The sequence below is a fragment of the Salvelinus fontinalis genome, chromosome 14, assembly GCF_029448725.1.
Source record: "Salvelinus fontinalis isolate EN_2023a chromosome 14, ASM2944872v1, whole genome shotgun sequence".
NCBI lineage: Eukaryota > Metazoa > Chordata > Actinopteri > Salmoniformes > Salmonidae > Salvelinus > Salvelinus fontinalis.
Genome location: NC_074678.1, coordinates 54,856,250 through 54,878,551, shown reverse-complemented (window position 1 = coordinate 54,878,551; position 22,302 = coordinate 54,856,250). Strand labels below are relative to the sequence as shown.

The 22,302-nt window shown below is 40.5% G+C and overlaps 1 protein-coding gene across 1 annotated transcript in view; it reads left to right on the top strand.

Annotated features, from left to right (window-relative positions):
• Window positions 1-899: 899 nt before the first annotated feature.
• Window positions 900-22,302, top strand: part of mcoln2 (mucolipin TRP cation channel 2) — a 43,778-nt gene continuing 22,375 nt past the window's right edge. The window contains exons 1-11 of the mRNA XM_055862318.1: window positions 900-1,023; window positions 1,753-1,906; window positions 2,388-2,561; window positions 3,156-3,309; window positions 4,465-4,543; window positions 11,532-11,628; window positions 11,740-11,839; window positions 16,599-16,711; window positions 20,056-20,205; window positions 21,051-21,152; window positions 21,498-21,620. Of these exons, the coding sequence (XP_055718293.1) occupies window positions 971-1,023; window positions 1,753-1,906; window positions 2,388-2,561; window positions 3,156-3,309; window positions 4,465-4,543; window positions 11,532-11,628; window positions 11,740-11,839; window positions 16,599-16,711; window positions 20,056-20,205; window positions 21,051-21,152; window positions 21,498-21,620 (1,299 nt within the window). The 5' untranslated portion in view covers window positions 900-970. The remainder of the gene's footprint in view (window positions 1,024-1,752; window positions 1,907-2,387; window positions 2,562-3,155; window positions 3,310-4,464; window positions 4,544-11,531; window positions 11,629-11,739; window positions 11,840-16,598; window positions 16,712-20,055; window positions 20,206-21,050; window positions 21,153-21,497; window positions 21,621-22,302) is intronic.

Here is a 22,302-nt window from a genome sequence, read left to right as displayed (position 1 = left end):
AGTCGTGGGTGAACACGGAATACAGCAGGGGACTAGGTACACACGCCTGAGGGGCCCCAGTGTTAAGGATCAGCGTGGCAGACGTGTTGCCTACTCTTACCACCTGGGTGTGGCCCGTCAGGAAGTCCAGGATCGTGTTACATTCAAAATCATAATGTCACAAGTCATCTCTATTGTTTCTACTGCTGAAAGGAAATCATTATTTGACATTAAAATATTTTATTATTCTTCGTGTTACATTCAAAATCATGATTTATTTCATGATGGGCTGTTAAAGGTTGGCTTATCAACTCTCTTTGTCCTGTATTTCGAACATTTCCGGATAAATGTGCCACCAATCAAGTGTTTTGTTTTTTTAAACTGTTAACTATATTTAAGCAGCTAAATGCACTACAGGTATGTTCAGAGAAGCCACCTTGTAAGTGTTGCTGCATGAGAATCAAATCACAGTATTGCCAAGTACCTAAACTCCTCCACGGAGGTAAGCGCAGACTATTTTTTTTTAAATGAACCCCCGACTCAGAGTCTCTATGCGTCGATACATACCATTTTTGTTTCTTAAACCTTTACCGTGTATCTGTTTTTCCTCTGTTGCATGCCTTTCTTTGTTTGCTGAAATCTATACTTTTTTATAAAATGTTAATCAAATACAACTACCGACTGTTTCCTTGTTGAGATTCAATTGGCACATGAAAATTTGCGCTGATTTGCCAATCTTACAACACCAATGAGTCAGTCATTGGTATGTGATTAACTCTAGTCTGCGCTCAACTCTGTGGAGGAGTTGAGGTGCTTGGCAAATCACAGTACAATACACTACAGTATCAACTGGCTGAATTCAACTTTGGATTGGATATCTGATGCCTGTGTGTAGTCCACCAGCAGCGATTCATGTGAGTGACACACATTGTAACTTATATTATGCTGCTCTGTGATATGATAATTAACAAATCAATCATATCTTATCATTATGGAATTGTTAGTCCAGTATCGTGACGGGAGTGAGTCAGTTGGGCCGCTTGGGTGAGTAGTTCTTACAAGAAGTTGTCAAATATAATTTTTGAACTTTTAATACGAGTTGAGACATTCAGGAACTCTCAATATCAATAAGCCTAACATGACGTTGGTAGAAAATGTCATTCAACTTAAGTGCAGTGAATTTATGTCTTAGCTGTAAAATTACACCGTACGACTACAAAACAATATGCTGAAATGACTTACAAAACACCTCACGTTGTTACAACGAAAGCTTCATACTAGTCAACACTAGTGCAAATATTTTCAGTGCAGTGAGTTAACCTTGGACTTTTCCCCACATGACTGCAGTCACTGTTCAATACAAGGAGTGTTCAGTACAGGGAGTGCTACAGTACATTTATTTGTGCATTTACGGAAACACATCTGGTGGAAAAATAGCCTTTTTTTCCTAAACTGACTGAAATTGCTTATTCAAACGGTTACTTCTCTTTCAATTTGAACTCGTGTGTCCTTCCCCTTTTCAAATGGGATAACACTTAAAGGAACTTGTCAGAAAATAGATTATATGTTTTATCTTGTCTTCCTGTAAGTCATTTTCTTGTCCAAAAGTAATGTGATGAAGATGTCATATTCATTTTCATTCATTCAATCATATTCATTTGAGTTGAAGTTGATAGTTTTTACCTCAAGTTGTTCCCAATCATTTTAGTTGCTATAATAACATTTAAAACATATTTAGCCTAATAATAATGAGAATTGGGTTGTTTCTTTTAGTTCCACAATGAGCCAAGGCATAATCAAGGAGGAAATTCTTCGCGATGATCTAAAATACTACTTCATGAGCCCTTGTGAGAAATACAGGGCCAGACGCCAGTTACCATGGAAACTGGGGGTGCAGATCCTGAAAATCGTCATGATCACATCCCAGGTATAGTCTGAGAAGTGTATCATTAGAACTGTTCTCTCTTTTTAGGAATTATCAAAGGTAATTGCTAAGAATGGCTATTCTGGGTGTCAGTCTGTTTCTGCTCGCTGTCTTGTCAACTCCTTATGGAATTGGTTTGGCATGGCATAAGGAGTTGGCGGTAGAGCAGAAAGTAACAGACAGGCACCAAGGCTTAAGAATGCTATCAACCCTTATGGATTTTTTTTACTCTCACAACTCATTAGTTGAATTTACACTGATTTGGTGATAAAACAATTTGATATGGTTGTGATATGAAAGGCAAATGCCCAGATTAGGCTGTTTTAGTATTTTGTTCATTAGTTCATTGTTAATACAATTCCCCAAAATTGTGCATGTCAGCAATTAAGTTTTCATGATAAAGCACTTTTCAGTACAGAGGAAAAAACGGATGTGTGTTGCATCATACTATCCCTTTAAAATCTGTTTTTCTTCTCCCACCAAGCTTATCTTGTTTGGACTGAACAACCAGCTTGTGGTTTCCTACAAGGAGGAGAATGCCATGACCTTCAAGAACCTGTTCCTCAAGGACTATAGCGGAGTTGATGAGGACGATTACAGTGTAGCTCTTTTCTCCCAACAAGCCGTCTATGACAGTCTGTTCTATGTGCTGGATCAGGCAAGTCTCCAGGGCCCATATTCATAATAAAGCATCTCAGAGTAGGAGTGCAGATCTAGTATCTAAACAAGTCTCCCGACTGTCCTTCTCTTTCCCCTGTCTCTTTTACTCTATCCCCATTCTCTTTCTTACCGACGCTTTCTCCCTTGCTTGTCATCGGTTTCATAATCATTCCTGTATTTTTGCAGAGTAAATTGGTTTCTGCCACTGTTCAGGCAATTTTCCCCTGGGTTATCAATATTGAGTCATGGTTATAGCCTAATGCTGCACACATAAGCATTTCACTCTTAAATAATTTTTTTTATTATAGAGATATAGGGTGACAGTGGGGAAAAACAGAGAGAGGTCGTGTCAAAGGGCAGCAGCTCAGATTTTACCTTCGCCGATACCGTAGACGTGTGCTGCAGGCTGCGACATTACTGCTAGACCAGCCAGGCCACCTTTTACTGTTTTATGAGTATGATTGTCCTTTTTTGTTTATGGTGCTGGTGCACCATTTCATTAGAGGTTATGACTCATACACATAGCGTTACATACAGTAGCTGGTAATGAGCAAAACGCACTTGTGTTTGAATGGCGTTCTGTTTCCTGCAGTACCGCCAGTTGGGGCGCCTCTCTGTGGGGCCTATCAGTTACGCTGAGGAGGATGGGAAACTGTTACCTCTGGTCATCTGTAAGGAGTACTACAAGAGAGGCAATGTGGAACCCTCGGACGAGGCCTACGACATTGATGCTCAGTTAGAAAAAGGTCAGTGGACTCCAAGGGCGAAATTGTGGCGTAGATATTTGGGAGGATGAACAGTAGACAGTGACATTTTAAAGCATATTTCCTGCAATTCTACATAGTTTGACATGACTTATTATACCTATTTTCAGGGGTATATGGAGGGGTATTTAAAAAAAATTATAATAAAGGTTAACTTCCTGCATTTTGCCATGGGGAAGAGAAACATTTGCCGTTTTATAATATTATTCTATGAGATAATATGTTGCTAATTTTCTGCTACTCTACAAATTTTGACATGAGGCTGAGAGAAAATGTTGCATTTTTAAAGTAACTGTCCAGTGAAAATCTTACTTTGAAAGAGAATATTCTGTTAACTCATACCCAAATAATGTTGTTGACTCATCCTATACTCGTATTTGTGGCCAAAGTATAAATTGGAGAAAAGCACTTCAACCCCCCACATCAAACTTCAAACAGGCTGTTTAAAAAATGCTTGCTATTTCCTCATAGAGGATGATGTCATCCTGAGCTGGCCAATCAGCCGTCTACTCGCATACATTTTTTAATGACCGGTATCCGACCACACCATTCACTTGTTAAACCTTCATTGTCTAAGAGTGTGAATCAAAATCAAATCAAATCAAATGCATTTATATAGCCCTTCTGACATCAGCTGATATCTCAAAGTGCTGTACAGAAACCCAGCCTAAAACCCCAAACAGCAAGCAATGCAGGTGTAGAAGCACGGTGGCTAGGAAAAACTCCCTAGAAAGGCCAAAACCTAGGAAGAAACCTAGAGAGGAACCAGGCTATGAGGGGTGGCCAGTCCTCTTCTGGCTGTGCTGGGTGGAGATTATAACAGAACATGGCCAAGATGTTCAAATGTTCATAAATGATCAGCATGGTCAAATAATAATAATCACAGTAGTGGTCGAGGGTGCAGCAAGTCAGCACCTCAGGAGTAAATGTCAGTTGGCTTTTCATAGCCGATCATTAAGAGTATCTCTACCGCTCCTGAAGTCTCTAGAGAGTTGAAAACAGCAGGTCTGGGACAGGTAGCACGTCCGGTGAACAGGTCAGGGTTCCATAGCCGCAGGCAGAACAGTTGAAACTGAACAACTTAATTTGGCCTACATATGGTTTAATTAGTTGTTCCAATCTTTTCATCTTTTGCAGATTGTATGACACATGATCCAACAAACGTGAGCCAGTGGAAAGCAGAAAATGTGTCTTTTTTCAATCTGGAATTTTACAGGTACAGTAACATGTTTCTTATTGGACAAGTGAGTGTTTCTTAAGCCTAATGAACACAACCCTGATCATTGGAAAAGCTCCTCGCCGCGGCACACGGAACCGGTTGGTGTCGGCCTGCCCTCCATTTGTTTTCATTTGCGGAGGCTTTCCTAACTGTTCATACCTCAGTGTTCCAGACAGACAAGAAATGGGCAGAGCCGAGTTCATATAGCTCATTGGGTTCGCCTGGGCAAGTCCAGTACAAAAATAATTTCTTAACATTGCAAATAGGAAGGTCCATGAACAGACATGACTCCTTAGAATAGCAACAGTCATCAAAATTGTTAAGGCTTTATATATATATATTTTCTTATAGGTCATTTTTAAATATTTTGTTTAAAAAAAAATGTATATGCCTCACTTGCATAAATACAATGGGTGTATTTGCATATATGACTAAATTAACATTGCGCTGTGGAACAGGGCTGCAACAACCAAAAAACTTGCTCTCTCTAGGCCTACCTGCACCTGTGCTGTCTAGACTGCCTCATTATTACTGTTGTCAAGTTCTGTTGCATAATTCAACAAGTGTGTCAATAGCAGGATACCCTCGGATTAAAAATGAACATGCTTGGCTCTAGTTTACACCTATCTATACATACTTTACATTGTTTGCAAGATCAGACCTAATATGACTGTAATCCAGGTGTTCATTTTCGGAAGTTGTTTTCATTTCAGCGCATTTAATTTGTAAACGTTTCAACTGTATTCCAAGATTACTTTTTCAATTCCACAAAAAATGAACACCCATCAAAATAATGTTATTTCTTGTGACATAAGTGTCGAGATGTGTTAAATAATAAAAAGCTTCAGTGTTCATACAGATGCAACGAAAAGACAATGTATTCGATTGAGCCCATTTCAGCCATTGACAGAGTGTGTTCGACAGGTCATTACAGACATTTTCGTGGTTGTAACGTTAACGGGAAAAAACAATAGGCACAAGAATAAGAGTCGCAGGAATAAAATGAAACCATTCAATCCAGTGAGATGTAAGTGACAAGTAGATTTTGCACCCTTCAAATAGGAAATGGATGGCTTAAAAAGACATCCGCAGGTGGGCAGGGCATGTACGTTGCTACCTTAGAATCAGAGGCATATTTGTTCTACATCAAATATTTCTCTCAACGTTGAACAATGTGTCCTTCCTCCTTCTGAATACGGCCCTGTTATGCTGCATTCATAACCAAGTAGCTCCCGCATTTGACTCCCTGATTTGCATAGTGCTACTACTGATTTTGGAGCTCAAAACAACGATTATCACTGCAGAAACAATAATTAGTGGGGAGAGCACATACATTCTGGTCCACTCTAATTTTTGCAGTGCGTGAAATATAAATGACACATTTTTTGCAGGTGATCTACTAATTTGTCAAGGTAAAAATGTTTTTGAATGTGCATTTCACGATCTAACATAATCGTAGGCTACTTTTTGAGCTTTACATTGGAGTTTGGTTCTAAGTCAGAGATGGGCAACTTCGATGGGGGTGGAAGCCACAAGTCTGCATACCGAAATGAGCGTTCCCCACCACTTTGCATTTTTAGCATCACCTGTCTTGAGAGTGAATCATTATTTTTTTAGTTTTAGAACACATAGAGAAAATGTTGCAGTATTAAAGCTAGTTGGCTGCAATTCTATACATTTTGACATGGGGTGGAGAGAAGATTTTGCTACAGTGGCTTTGCGAAAGTTTTCACCCCCTTGGCATTTTATCTATTTTGTTGCCACACAACCTGGAATTAAAATAGTTTTTTTGGGGGGGGTTAGCATCATTTGATTTACACAACATGCTTACCACTTTGAAGACACAAAATATTTTTTATTGTGAAACAAACCAGAAATGAGACAAAAAGAACTGAACTTGAACGTGCATAACTATTCACCCCCCAAAGTCAATACTTTGTAGAGCCACCTTTTGCAGCAATTACAGCTGCAAGTCTCTTGGGGTATGTCTCTATAAACTTGGCACATCTAGCCACTGGGATTTTTGCCCATTCTTCAAGGCAAAACTGCTCCAGCTCCTTCAAGTTGGATGAGTTCCAATGGTGTACAGCAATATTTAAGTCATACCACATTTTCTCAATTGGATTCCCTGTGGGGATGGTGTTCTTGGGGTGATGAGAGGTGTTGGGTTTGCGCCAGACAGTCTTTTCCTTGATGGCCAAAAAGCTAAATTTTAGATTAATCTGACCAGAGTACCTTCTTCATGTTTGGGGAGTCTCCCACATACCTTTTGGTGAACACTAAATGTGTTTGCTTATTTTTTTCTTTAAACAATGGCGTTTTTCTGGCCACTCTTCTGTAAAACCCAGCTCTGTGGAGTGTATGGCTTAAAGTGGTCCTATGGACAGATGCTCCAATCTCCGCTGTGGCGCTTTGCAGCTCCTTCAGGGGTATCTTTGGTCTCTTTGTTGCATCTGATTAAGCCCTCCTTGCCTGGTCCGTGAGTTTTGATGGGCGGCCCTCTCTTGGCAGGTTTGTAGTGAGTTTCTGGGATGATGGTGTTGATGTGAACCATGATCAGCCTTTCAAAGTGCTAGGGGTCGGTAGTGGAATGGAACCATGACATCAGGAACCAAAACTCCTCCGTAGTGACCCGACACATGATAGCTAAATCAGCTGTTCGATTTAACTTACGGCATGTCAACTGAACCAGGATCACAGTCACATGGATTGGGAAGTATTTCTCAAAGTAATCTTCCAAGCGTTGGAGGTGAGCAGTCATCACTTGTAAGTAAGTAGCCTTGCACGAGCCTTGGATTGTGCGAACCGGAACGGCTCATTGAGCAGAAGCCTATGTCCTGTTTCTGTAGCATGAGGCAGCTTGATGTACAAGTACACGCCCTGAACAGGACACTAGTCTATCGCAGGGCCTTACCCTCAATCTATCTCAATGCTGAGTGCCAAACGGCAACTATCCAGGTCCCACTTTCGTATGACTCGGCCAGGGATTGAACCTTCCAATCTCAGGGCAGACACGCTAATGACAAGACCACTCGTATGGGACACTTACTGATGCTGTTTTCTGTTAGAAACGTGCACACCCAAGGGAAGGGGGCATGGAATTATTTCCTCTGAATCCACTGATTCGGTTACTCATCTGTAGAATGTTTTTGTATTTCCCCTGCGTCTTACGTTTAGTTCGTTCAATTTCTCAAATATGTATGTTACATAGGCAATGTAACAGTTTCATTAATTCACTGCTTGAGCACACTCCGCCAACCCTAATGTCCTAGCTGTGTCTGAATCCTGGCATAGGAAGTCCACCAAAAATTGTGACATTTCCATCCCCAATAGCATTTGTCTTGACGGAAAATGTAAAAGGGGGAGGAATTGCAATATACTGTAGAGATAGCCTGCAGAGTTCTGTCATACTATGCAGGTCTATGCCCAAACAGTTCGAGCTTCTACTTTTAAAGATCCATCTCTCCAGAAATAAGTCCTTCACTGTTGCCGCTTGTTATAGACACCCCTCAGCTCCCAGCTGTGCCCTGGACACCATATGTGAATTGATTGCCCCCCATCTATCATCAGAGTTCGTACTGCTAGGTGACATAAATTGGGATATGATTAACACCCCGACCATCCTACAATCTAAGCTAGATACCCTCAATCTCACACAAATTATAAAGGAACCTACCAGGTACAACCCCAAATCCGTAAACATGGGCACCCTCATAGATATCATCCTGACCAACTTGCCCTCTAAATACACCTCTGCTGTTTCCAACCAGGATCTCAGCGATCACTGCCTCATTGCCTGCGTCCGTTATGGGTCCGTGGTCAAACGACCACCCCTCATCACTGTCAAATGTTCCCTAAAACACTTCTGCGAGCTGGCCTTTGTAATCGACCTGGCCCAGGTATCCTGGAAGGATATTGACCTCATCCCATCAGTAGAGGATACCTGGTTGTTCTTTAGAAGTGCTTTCCCCACCATCTTAAATAAGCGTGCCCCTTTCAAAAGAAATTGAACTAAGAACAGATATAGCCCTTGGTTCACTCCGGACTTGACTGCCCTTAACCAGCACAAAAACACCCTGTGGCATCCTGCACTAACATTGAATAGTCCCCACGATATGCAACTTTTCAGGGAAGTTAGGAACCAATACACACAGTCAGTTAGGAAAGCAAAGGCTAGCTTTTTCAAACAGAAATTTGCATCCTGCAGCACTAATTCCAAAAAGTTTTGGGACACTGTAAAGTCCATGGAGAATAAGAGCACCTCCTCCCAGCTGCCCACTGCACTAAGACTAGGAAACACTGTCACCACTGATAAATCCACGATAATCGAATTTCAATAAGTATTTCTCTACGGCTGGCCATGCTTTCCACCTGACTACCCCGGCCAACAGCTCTGCAACCCCCACAGCAGCTGGCAGTCTCTCTGGCAGTCTCTATGGGGGTGCCAGAGGGTTCAATTCTCAGGACGACTCTCTTCTCTGTTTACATCAATGATGTTGCTCTTGCTGCTGGTTATTCTCTGATCCACCTCTACGCAGACGACACCATTCTGTATACATCTGGCCCTTCTTTGGACACTGTTAGCAAACCTCCAAACGACCTTCAACGCCATACAACACTCCTTCCGTGGCCTCAAACTGCTCTTAAATGCTAGTAAAATGAAATGCATGCTCGTCAACTGATCTCTGCCCGCACCTGCCTGCCATTCCAGCATCACTACTCTGGACGGTTCTGACTTAGAATATGTGGACAACTACCTGTACCTAGGTGTCTGGTTGGACTGTAAACTCTCCTTCCAGACTCACATTAAGCATCTCCAATCCAAAATTAAATCTAGAATTGGCTTCCTATTTCGCAACAAAGCATCCTTTACTCATGCTGCCAAACATACCCTCGTAAAACTGACTATCCTACCGATCCTTAGTCATTTACAAAATATCCTCCAACACTCTACTCAGCAAATTGGATGCAGTCTATCACAGTGCCATCCGTTTTGTCACCAAAGCCCCATATACTACCCACCACTGCGACCTGTATGCTCTCGTTGGCTGGCCCTCGCTAAATATTCATCGCTAAACCCACTGGCTCCAGGTCATCTAAGTCTTTGCTAGGTAAAGCTCTGCCTTATCTCAGCTCACTAGTCGCCATAGCAACACTCACCCGCAGCACACGCTCCAGCAGGTATATTTCACTGGTCATCCCCAAAGCCAACACCTCCTTTGGCCGCCTTTCCTTCCAGCTCTCTGTTGCCAATGACTGGAACGAATTGCAAAAATCACTGAAGCTGGAGACTTATATCTCCCTCACTAACTTTAAGCATCAGCTGTCAGAGCAGCTTACTGATCACTGCACCTGTACATAGCCCATCCAACCAACTACCTACCTAATCCCCTATTTGTTTTAGTTTTTCTGCTTTTTTGCACACCAGTATTTCTACTTGCACATTCTCATCTGCACATATATCAATTTAGCATGTAAATTGCTAAATTGTAATTACTTCGCCACTATTAGCCTATTTATTGCCTTACCTCCTTACTTAATTTGCACACACTGTATACAGATGTTTCTATTGTTATTGACTGTACGTTTGTTTATCCCATGTGTAACTCTGTGTTTTTGTCGCACTGCTTTGCTTTATCTTGGCCAGGTCACAGTTGTAAATGAGAACTTGTTTTAAACTGGCCTACCTGGTTAAATAAAGGTGGGGGGAAAAACATTTGAATGCTACATCCATTGTGAATGACAAAGTTCCTCTCTCAAAGCGAAAAGCCTCAGTGTGAAATAGAACATTATCATGCTCTGATCCCATATCTCCATGTAGTTTTGCAAACAGGCTTGGGCGCAGTGAATGTGGTTTGATGTAGTTTACAATCGAAGTTACCTGCTGCAGTATATCTCTGAGTTCTGTGCTTCGATCTTTTGCCACCAGTTGCTCTCGGTGTATCATACAATGCGACCTTATGGCAGAAGGAGATAGATGGAGCCCCATCTGTGCAAAAGCCCACCATCCGATCCTATGTAGAATCTGTTTTTCTGCACATCCCCTGTGCAGTTTCATTCTCGGGAATCGTGAGACAGAACTGTGTGGAGGTGTCGGTGTGTGGAGGTGTCGGTGTGTGGGGGTGTCGGTGTGTGGGGGTGTCGGCCCTCACAGCTAACGTCCCTTTGGAGAACATAAACTGGGGAGTTTGAGTTCAGTCAGTTTCCTCTTGATTACTAGTAATAGCATAAATTCTTTGTTTAACAGTATTATCTGACAAAGATAATGATGTGAGTTTCTATGCCTCTGCCTCCCCACACATTGTTTTCACCATATCAATTGTGGCCAGTAATATCAAAGTCTGTAATAGTGTGTGGTTTCATGGCGTAGTGGGCCTAGTCAATCAGCATGGGAATAATTTTTCCATGATCTAAGGGCACGCTCTGGTTTCTTTTATATTTGAATAATTTTGATTTTTAAGGTTAACCAAATTACAATGATGGGTGGGGGGGGGGGGGGGGGGGGGTTGCTGAAGAGTATTTCTCTCTTTAATAAAGCGTGGGGAAAAACTCATTCTGATAGGCTGGGCCTAGCTCCCCAGTGGGTGGGCCTAGCTTCCAAGTGGGTGGGCTTATGGCTGCACCCCTGTTTGTGAAATCCATAGATTAGGGCCTAATTAATTTATTTCAATTGACTGATTTCCATATGATTAATTCTCCAGCAACCCCATTTTCAAATTCGGCAACCCCATTTGGGGTCACAATCCATAGTTTGGGAACCGCTGGCTTATGGGTAATGTGATTGAGGCTTTACATGTACCTGCTGATGTATCACCATGCAGGCTACGTTGTGTCGAGCGTGGTGGAATGAAAATGCATCTCAACCAAGGAAAATGTGTGGTGGGCCGACCCCGCCAACCTTGACCCGTTCCTTGTGCCGCAGCGAGGGGTACTTGGATCATTTGGGGATTGATTTCTTATTAACGTTGGCATGTTTTCCTTTCAGGCTTGTTGATATCAAGATCACGTTTCAACTTAAAGGAATCAACCTGCAAACAGTGCGCTCACATGAGTTACCCGACTGTTATGTATTTTTTGTGATGGTAAGTTTCCTTTGTTGTGTTTAAACATGTAACCCCATCATCATGCCCACGGAGCGCTGTTGGTACTGTTAGACCATTTTGTAATCTGTTTTCAGTTGTCTCTTTCTCCAGATCACATTTGATAACCAGTGTCACAGCGGAAAGATAAAAGTCTTCCTCGACATTGACGCACTGAGCAGCGCGTGCAAAAACTGGAAGATTTCAGGGACTGGTAAGTATAGTTAAGTTTGAGTTATTAAGAAACCAATTTGTTCATCAGGATTAATTGTCCTGGGTAATTAAATAAACGCAGTATGTTCAAATACTTGAGGTGCCGTTAAGTAGGTGTACATGCAAACAAATGCACGACTCCAGTTTTCTTACTCATATTATTATAATTATTTGATTTATTCCGCTCGTTCCAGCACTTAAACGACTTAAGCTATTAACATGAAACCAACTTCCAAATGTGCAGATCGACCCAACTTATTTTTGATATTGTATACTTTTTGTACTACAGCAACATTTAAATGAGCTGACAATACATTTCAATGGAAATAAAAGTGCCATAGACTTACACCATATATACAAAAGTATGTGGACACCCCTTCAAATGAGTATATTCGTCTATTTCAGCCACACCCGTTGCTGACAGGTGTATAAACTCGAGCACCCAGCCATGCAATCTCCATAGACAAACATTGGCAATAGAATGGCCTTATTGAAGACCTGAGTGACTTTCTGCCCTGCTAGAGCTGCTCCAGTCAACTGTAAGTGCTGTTATTGTGAAGTGGAAACATCTAGGATCAACAATAGCTCAACCGCGAAGTGGTAGGCCACATAAGCTCACAGACTGTGACCGCCGAGTCCAAAGACTCTGGACAGGTGAAACTGGAGCAGCAGCGCGACCAGGTGGACTCGGGACAGCTGAGAATACTTGCTCGTATTCATAGTGCCAACGGTAAAGTTTGGTGGAGGAGGAATAATGGTCTGGGGTGGTTTTTCATGGTTCAGGCTGGGCCCCTTAGGTCCAGTGAAGGGACATAACGCTACAGCATACAATGGCATTCTAGACGATTCTGCGCTTCCAACTTTGTGGAAACAGTTTTGGGAAGGCCATTTCCTGTTTCAGCATGACAATGCCCCCGTGCACAAAGCGAGGTCCATACAGAAATGGTTTGCCGAGATCGGTGTGGAAGAACTTGACTGGCCTGCACAGAGCCCTGACCTTAACCTCATTGAACGCCTTTGGGATGAATTGGAACGCCAACTGCGAGCCAGGCCTAATCACCAGTGCCCGACCTCAGTAATGCTCTTGTGGCTGAATGGAAGAAAGTCCCCTCAGCAAGAGTGGAGGCTGTTATAACTACACTGAACAAAAATATAAAAGCAACATGTAAAGTTTTGGTCCTATGTTTCATGAGCTGAAATAAAAAATCCCAGAAATTTTCCATACGAACAAAAAGCTTATTTCTCTCAAATTTTCTGAACAAATTTGTTTAGTGAGCATTTGTTTATTGACTTGTTTATTGTTTACTCCATGTGTAACTCTGTGTTGTCTGTTCACACTGCTATGCTTTATCTTGGCCAGGTCGCAGTTGCAAATGAGAACTTGTTCTCAACTAGCCTACCTGGTTAAATAAAGGTGAAATAAAAAATAAATAAAATAAAAAAATTCTTCTTAGCCAAGATGATTGAGTTGGACTATTTCTGTCTGTAATAAAGCCCCTTTTCTGGGGGAAAGAAATAATGCTGATTGGCTGCGCCTATGCCTCCCAAGGCCCACCCATGGCTGCACTCCTGCCCAGTCAAATGAAAATCAAAGATTAGGGCCTAAAGCGTTCATTTAAATTGACTCATTTCCTTATATGAACTCCAACTCAGTAAAATCTTTGACATTTTTGAATGTTGCGTTTATATTTTTGGTGAGTATACATATGTTGGCATAACATAACTCGCTAACAGTAACTATTGAACCGTTTAAGCTAGACACACCAAACCAACTTTCTCATTTTCAGGCTATCCTAATTTCAAGTTATTAAACTGTTATCAACTATTATTATATACATTTTCATAAAATACATCACCAACCCTAACTCTTAAACCGTTCAAGCTAGAGATACTAAACCAGCTTCCTCATTCTTAAACTTTTATCAACTATAACTATATGAAATTGCATGAATTTGCATAAAGAAACTACAAACAATAATTATTGAAAAGTTCAAGCTACATTATAGGCACCAAAATTCCACATGTTCAGGTTCACATGTAACTTCAAATTCTTAAAAAACTTTCAAAAATGACAACTTCAAATTAGCATCAAATAACACACCAACAGTAATTCTTGATCCGTAATTCTTGATCCGTTCAAGCTAGAGACACAAAACCAACTTTCACATGTTCAGGCTATCCTAACTTAAAATTGTTATACACTTTTATCAACTATATCTAAGCAAATTGCATAAATTAGCATACAATTTATCACCAACAGTAACTGTTGAACTGCTATCCTATTTTCAAATTCGTATTTTTTTTAAACAAATATAACTATACAAATTTGAATAAATTAGCATACAATTACTTGCCAACAGTAACTATTGAACCGTTCAAGATAGACACCAAAGCAACCATCACATGTTCAGGCTTTCCTAACTTCACATTTGTATATCCTTTTATCAACTATAACTCCCTCATTTGCATAAATTAGCATACAATTTCTCACCAACAGTAACTCTTGATCAGTTCAAGCTAGACATACTAAACTCACTTCATGTTCAGGCTATCCTAACTCCCATATCTAAAAAACGTTAACATTTTAGTCATTTAGCAGACGCTCTTATCCAGAGCGACTTACATGCATACATTTTATTACATTTTTTTTTTTTTTTTACATACTGAGACAAGGATATCCCTACCGGCCAAACCCTCCCTACCGGCCAAACCCTCCCTAACCCAGACGACGCTATGCCAATTGTGCATCGCCCCACGGATCTCCCGGTTGCGGCCGGCTGCGACAGAGCCTGGGCGCGAACCCAGCCCAGCCTGGGCGCGAACCCAGAGACTCTGGTGGCGCAGCTAGTGCCCTAGACCACTGCGCCACCCGGGAGTTAAGACATAACTATAAACATTTGCATAAACTAAGTCACTAACAGTAACTCTTAATTAAACCATTCTAGCTATAGATACTCAACCAACTTCCTCATGTTCCAGCTATCCTAACATCAAATTATTACAAACTTTTATCAACTATAACTATATGAAATTGCTTAGATTTGAATAAAAAAACTACAAACAGTAATTATTGAACCGTTCCAGCTATAAGCACCGAACTAGCTTTGTCATGTTCAGGATATCCTAACTTTAAATTATTCACTTTGATCAACTATAGCGCACTTGCACAAAATAGCATACAATGACCAACCCACAGTAACTCTTTATTCGTTCAAGCTAGGGACTCCGAACCAATTTTCTCATGTTTATACTATCCTAACTTCAAATTCTTCAAAACTTTCAACAAATAGAACTATACAGATTTGAATGTATTTGCATAAAATAACCCACTAAAAGTAACTTCTTCCCTTTCAAGCTAGAGACACTAAATCAAGATTCTCATGTTCAGCCTATCCTAACGTAAACGTAACTTTTATTATATAAATGAACTATAAATATATAAATGTACATACTTTTACAAAAATAACTCACCGTCAGTAACTGTTGATCCTTCAAGTTTATGCCACCAAACCAACCTTTACATGTTCAGCCTATACTAAACCAACAGTAACTCTTGATCCGTTCAAGCTAGACTCCAAACCGCCTTTCACATGTTATGCCAATCCTAACTTCAAATTATTAAACTTTCAACAACTACAACTATATAATTTGTAATACATGTTTGTAAAGTAAGCCACCAACAGTAACTCTTGATCCATTCAAGCTATACACCAAACCAACTTTCACATGTTCAGGCTATCCTAACTTCAAATACTTAAATGTTTACAAGAACAAAAAACACAAATGTACATGCATTTGCATAAATAACTCATCAATAGAAATTCTTGAACTGTTTAAGCTACTGTAGAGCCAAAAACCCAACCGTCACATATTCAGGCTATCCTAAATTCAAATTCTTATACAATTTTATCAACAATAACTATGGAATTTGCGTAAATCAGCATACAATTTTTAACCAACAGTAACTGTTGAACCATTCAAGCTAGATCACATGTTCAGGCTATCCTAACTTAAAAATCTTAACTGTAACAACTATACAAATGTAACGAAATTAGCATAAAATGACTCGCCAACAGTAACTATTGATCTGTTCAAGCTAGATACACCAAACCAATTTTTACATGTTCAGGCTATCAAAAATTCTAAATCTTCAAAAGATTTCAACAACTATACAAATTGTAATACACTTGCATAAAATAACTGAATAAAAGTAACTCGTCTTCCGTTCAAGCTAGAGACACCAAACCACCTTTCACATGTTCATTGCATAAATTAGCATACAATTTCCCACCAACAGTAAGTCTTGATCCTTTCAAGCTAGAGATCCTAAACATATTTCCTCATGTTCAGGCTATCCTAACATCAAATTCTTAGACTTTGTCAACTATAACACCAAACCAACTTCCACATTTTAAGGCTATTCAATCAATCAATCCATCACAAGCTAGCATGCACATCATATTTTCTTCAGGAAATGTACTTTTCTAGTTTAGCCTGCCTTACTAGCTTTTGCTAGTAGAGGAACGTTGGTAAGTTGCTCAGGAGTGTTTGCTAAATGACTGTAAAATGTACTTTTGAGTATAATTTGACATATGTACTGTATTTGAACTAAGTCTCAAATAAGTCCAAATCCAACCATAATGTTTCTTCTCTAAACAACCAATACTGAAGACTTCCAATGTTGACACTGTGACACTATGTCAAAAGCCTCAAAGCACATGGGAAGAGTTATGTAACCCAGGTGTCTTTATCTGTTTCAGCTCAGAAGAACACACACTACCTTCTGGTGTTTGATGGCTTTGTCATACTGGTTTGCCTGACCTCGGCCGTGCTATGCACACGCTCCATCGTTCTGGCAGTCAAATTACTGCAGGTCAGTTAATGATACATTATGGAAGTTTAGTTGCTAATTATATACATCACATTTCGGCTTGAAAGGCCAATGTTGGCTGTATGGTTAATACACATGTATGATGTGAATTTCTTGTCTCATAAAACCCAACTTGTGTTTTAGCTAAACAATATACGCTTTGCTCATGGGTGCGATGTCATTTCTGGACAATATTTATCTCCATTTAGAGGGATCCCTTTTGGCTCAAAAACCAAATTGTAGGTGTTCTGGACCCCTCACTGGCCAATCAGAATGTGTTCCATGGCTAAATATGTGGTTGCTTCAAGTTGTGTATTTACAGTCTTTTATGTATTGTGTTGTAATCAACTCCAATTACAATAGTCCATTATGGCCTAGTTTGTTAAATAGCCTACAGAAACAAAATAACAAAATATATGTAGGCCAGTCCTATCTTCGCTTAACTTCTTATGGCTGCAGGCGCAGTATTGAGTAGCTTGGATGAAAAGGTGCCCAGAGGTGCCCAGAGTAAACTGCCTGCCCCTCAGTCCCAGTTGTTAATATATGCATATTATTATTAGCATTGGATAGAAAACACTCTGACGTTTCTAAAACTGTTTGAATGATGTATGTGAGTATAACAGAACTCATATGGCATGCGAAAACCTGAGAAAAATCCAACCAGGAAGTGGGATATCTGAGGTTTGTAGTTTTTCAAAACTTGGCCTACCGAATACACAGTGTCTATGGAGTCAAGTTGCACTTCCTATGGCTTCCACTAGATGTCAACCATCTTTAGAAACTGGTTTGGGGATTCTACTATAAAGGAGGGGCTCATGAGACCTGTTTGAGTCAGTGGTCTGGCAGAGTGTCTCAGGCTCGTGATGCGCACTCCCGACAGAGTCAGCTCTCATTCCAGTGCTTTTCTTCAGACATAGGAATTCTCCGGCTGGAAGCTTATTGATGTTTTATGTTAAAACATCCTAAAGATTGATTCCATACATCGGTTGACTTGTTTCTATGACCTGTAACGGAATTTTTTCGAGATTTTGTCTGGACGAAGTGCTCGCGCCTCATGAAGATGGATTACTGGGCTGAACACGCTAACAACAAGTGGCTATTTGGACATAAATGATGGACTTTATGGAACTTTATGGAACAAATCAGTCATTTATTGTCGAACTGGGATTCCTGGAAGTGCCTTCTGATGAAGATCATCAAAGGTAAGTGAATATTTATTGTGTTATTTCTAACTTCTGTTGACCCCCCCAAAAAAATGATATATTTTTTTTAAAGACAATTAATTACATTCCCCACCCCCAAAAACCCCTCAATGCACCAACAACCAAGAAAATGAACTAAAGAGAAAAAAGAAAAAGACAGAACAAACAGCAAACAACAATGCAAAACAAAACAAGGGACATCAAGGACAACTAAAATCATAACAGCAATGCCAACTGTATATGTTTGAGTGCATGTCTGGCACTATTACGTGTGTGTGTGTGTGTGTCCGTGTATGCGTGTATTTGAATGAGTGTGTGTGTGTGTATATGCATGGGTACAAAGACCTGCACGGTATCAGCCTCATCTTTGACCATCATTCTATCTCCCACACAGCATTTCCACTCCAACTTATCTCCAGGTGCTTCAATAAAGTACTAAGTAAAGGGTCTGAATACTTATGTACAGTGCATTTGGAAAGTATTCAGACCCCTTGACTTTTTGCACATTTTGTTACGTTACAGCCTTATTCTAAAATGGACTCAATAGTTATTATCCCCATTATCAATCTACACACAATATCCCATAATGACAAAGCAAAAACTGGTTTAGACATTTTTGAAAATGTATATAAAAGAAACTGAAATATCACATTTACATAAGTATTAAGACCCTTTTAGTGAAATCAAATCAAAATCTAATTAAATGTTATTTGTCAAATGTTCCAAATCAAACAGGTGTATACCTTACTGTAAACTGCTTACTTACAAGCCCTTAACCAACAATGCAGTTCAAGAAATAGAGTTAAGAAAATATTTACTAAATAAACTAAAGTAAAAAATTAAATAAAAAGTAGCACAATAAAATAACAAGGTTATATACAGGGGGTAGCGGTACAGAGTCAATGTGCAGGGTTACAGGTTAGTTCGAGGTCATTTGTACATGTAGATGGGGGTAAAGTAACTATGCATAGATAATCAACAGTGAGTAGCAGCAGTGTGCTCAGTACTTTGTTGAAGCACCTTTGGCAGCAGTTACAACCTCGAGTCTACTTAGCCTCCATAGCCTTGTTATCTACCCTCTTGGTCCTGGTGTCTTCTGTAGCCTATCTTCTAGCTAAATCCAACTCTTTGTTTCGAATCCTCTTCGCTATATTCTGGATGAAACATCTATGGATGAATGTCACAATGTAGTAAAAAAAAAAATGCTCCATTCTCAAATTCATGTTGATGATTGGAATCCCTTGAAGCCATTATGGTCTGGTAAGTTCTTTCAGTTTTGCCCAAAGTATTGTGTTAGTGTCCGCCTCCCTTTTTAAAAAAGGCCGCCTTGGAGGAGGGAGAGGGCCAGAGCATGAGGCTCCGCTCCCCAGGAGTTCAAATGTGTCAGCTTGTATATTTAGCAATGCATCTGCTGATAGGAACATCACTGAAAGACGTTTAATGGCTCTATCAAACAAGGACAGCCATATACATGCACAAAAACGTATAGCGCGATAAGTATCACATTGAGACTTCGTGAAATTCCACAAAGCAGGACTACATTTATTTTCGGATCTCCCCCCATCATTACACCAGAAGCCGTCATAGGGTGTATCATTTAGTGCGCAAAGCCCAGACCTGCCTTCCTCCTAGGCAATGATGTGTAAAACACATCTCGCTGACCTAAAATACCTTGAACGTGATGAAAACAAGCCCAGATTCCCCCAGGGTGAAATTCCCTTTCAAGAACACCTCAAATATTGCCACCCCTTCCGCCTCAGCACAAGCGAGCTGATGTTAGGTAGGTAAATTGCCGAAATTGGCGTGAAGGGGGTAAAATGCCATTGAGCCAGTTTTTACATGACGAAATTTGTAACTAACGTGCGTTTTAACACTTGTGCCTCCTTAGCGCCAGACGAAAACAGAGCCCTCGGTCTCTTTCTGTGTCTGAGTCTCCAGAAGTGTCACTCACAATTTCACCATGACAATGTGCATCCTATAGTATTCATTATAAATGCGGTAAAAAGTTACATGAACTTGCTTGTGACATGTTGCCAGTTTTGTGTAAACTTCATGATGGGCTTTTATAACCATTTGTGTGGTTTATTACAGTATACAATGATCTTTCAATTCCTGGCCTGATGAATTTATCCCCCTTTATTCCAGAGATTTTCCAGGTTCTTCCGTGAGAATTATAATCACAAGGTGTGTGAGACTGACCAAAAGGAGTTTTTAAACGGCTGGTATGTTTTGGTGATCGTCAGTGACGCTATGGCCATAGTAGGATCCATATTGAAGATGGAAATACAAGCAAAGGTAATTCTCAACTCAAATGTTTCAAACTCCTTGAAAGAGTTTCAGCTGACACACATTCACCAGACATCTCTTTCTTTCCTACATTTAATAGGAACATGTCTAATCATAGGAAGATTATCTATCTGTTAGGGGAGAAGTATCTGTTAATTGAATGATTGGAATATTCCGCCCTGAAACATATAATTGTATGGAAGTGATTAGAATGTATAACATCATAATCAATAAATGTGTAGTCCTAGTCAGAATTAGGGTAAAGACAATATGTCTTTATGGTATTATAAACACAGACTGTCTGAGCTCGGTGCCGACCTGACTAGAGATTGGGAGAGAACAGGGAGTACGTGTAAAGAACAAGGTCACTGATCTCTGTCGGCTGGGTAGCAGGATATGTGTGTGTGTGTGTGTGTGTGTGTGTGTGTGTGTGTGTGTGTGTGTGTGTGTGTGTGTGTGTGTGTGTGTGTGTGTGTGTGTGTGTGTGTGTGTGTGTGTGTGTGTGTGTGTGTGTGTGTGTGTGTGTGTGTGTGTGTGTGTGTGTGTGTGTGTGTGTATGGTTGTGTGAATGTGTGGGCGTGAGAAGTCAGTATAAAATGAATTGTTTTGTATTCTTGACTTTAGAACGTTCTCGTGAATACATCTTTTTGACTATCTATTTTAGCTGGGCCTCCGTCTGTTTCGTTCGACTGGGCTTGGACTTTGTAACAAGATGGTTGAATCAAGACATTGTAAAACTCCCAAAGACTATTTACTCTAACCTGAGTGACTTTCGAGTCAGATCTTTATGACTTGCATGTTAACCATTTACCCCCAGTTGGCATAAGGAAAATGAACTCCTCTCTCCCTTCTAGAGTCTTACCAGCTATGATGTGTGCAGCATCTTTCTGGGGACTTCTACGCTGATGGTGTGGGTGGGAGTGATCAGGTACCTGGGCTACTTCCAAAAGTACAATGTAAGTTTGATCAAAGATAATTATCCAGTTGGAATAGACGTGTCCTGTTTGGCCACATGCAAACTCAGACTTACATAAAAAATACATTGGAAAAGACCATTTAAAAATCTATACATAATGAAAGTGGTTAAAAACAAGGATGTGGCAATAAGAGTGATTCATCAACTTAAGGAACACTATCTTAAACACTGATTCAACACAGGTTTTACAGTGTGTGTGTGTGTGTGTGTGTGTGTGTGTGTGTGTGTGTGTGTGTGTGTGTGTGTGTGTGTGTGTGTGTGTGTGTGTGTGTGTGTGTGTGTGTGTGTGTGTGCACATGCCTGTGCACATGCGTGTGTGTTCCAGGTGCTCATCCTGACTATGAAGACTGCCTTCCCCAAGGTGATCCGCTTCTGTTGCTGTGCTGGCATGATCTACCTGGGGTACACCTTTTGTGGCTGGATCGTACTTGGCCCTTACCATGAAAAGGTACTGACTGGGAATGGCAATGCTGATACTCATTTTAATTCTACAGAATAGGGACTCCCGAGTGGCGCAGCGGTCTAAGGCACTGCACCGCAGTGCTAGAGCCGTCACTACAGACCCTGGTTCGAGCCTGGGCTGTATCACAACCGTCCATGATCGGGAGTCCCATAGGTCAGAGCACAATTGACCCAGCGTCTTCTGGGTTAGGTGAAGGTTTGGCTGGGGTAGGCCGTCATTGTAAATAAGAATGTGTTCTTAAAACTGACTTGCCTAATTAAATAAAAAATACCAGGCTTCATATTTTAGAACCATTTCCTTAACTGTACACAACTTAAAGTGATAGTCCTCTGTGTGTACCGACCCAATTCAAGCACTGGCGATATAAATAGGCTTCATGTGGCCTGGTGTGGTTTTGCAATGGCCTGAAACGGAACATGTTTACACTGTCACCTAACAATTTGATGTATTGTTATCCATTTACAACCACAAGATGGCAGCATCTATACATTTTGCTGCTTGTTGTTGCTTGTCTAGTCAGTGTTGCACCATTATGAGGCACACACATAATGCCTGAATCATTAATGCTAGCAAGGAAGGGCCCAAGTGTCTAAAGTGATCGCTGGTTTATAAGAAAAATAATTGACGGAAGTCGAGAAACATCGCAATAGTAAACAAGAGCTCACAT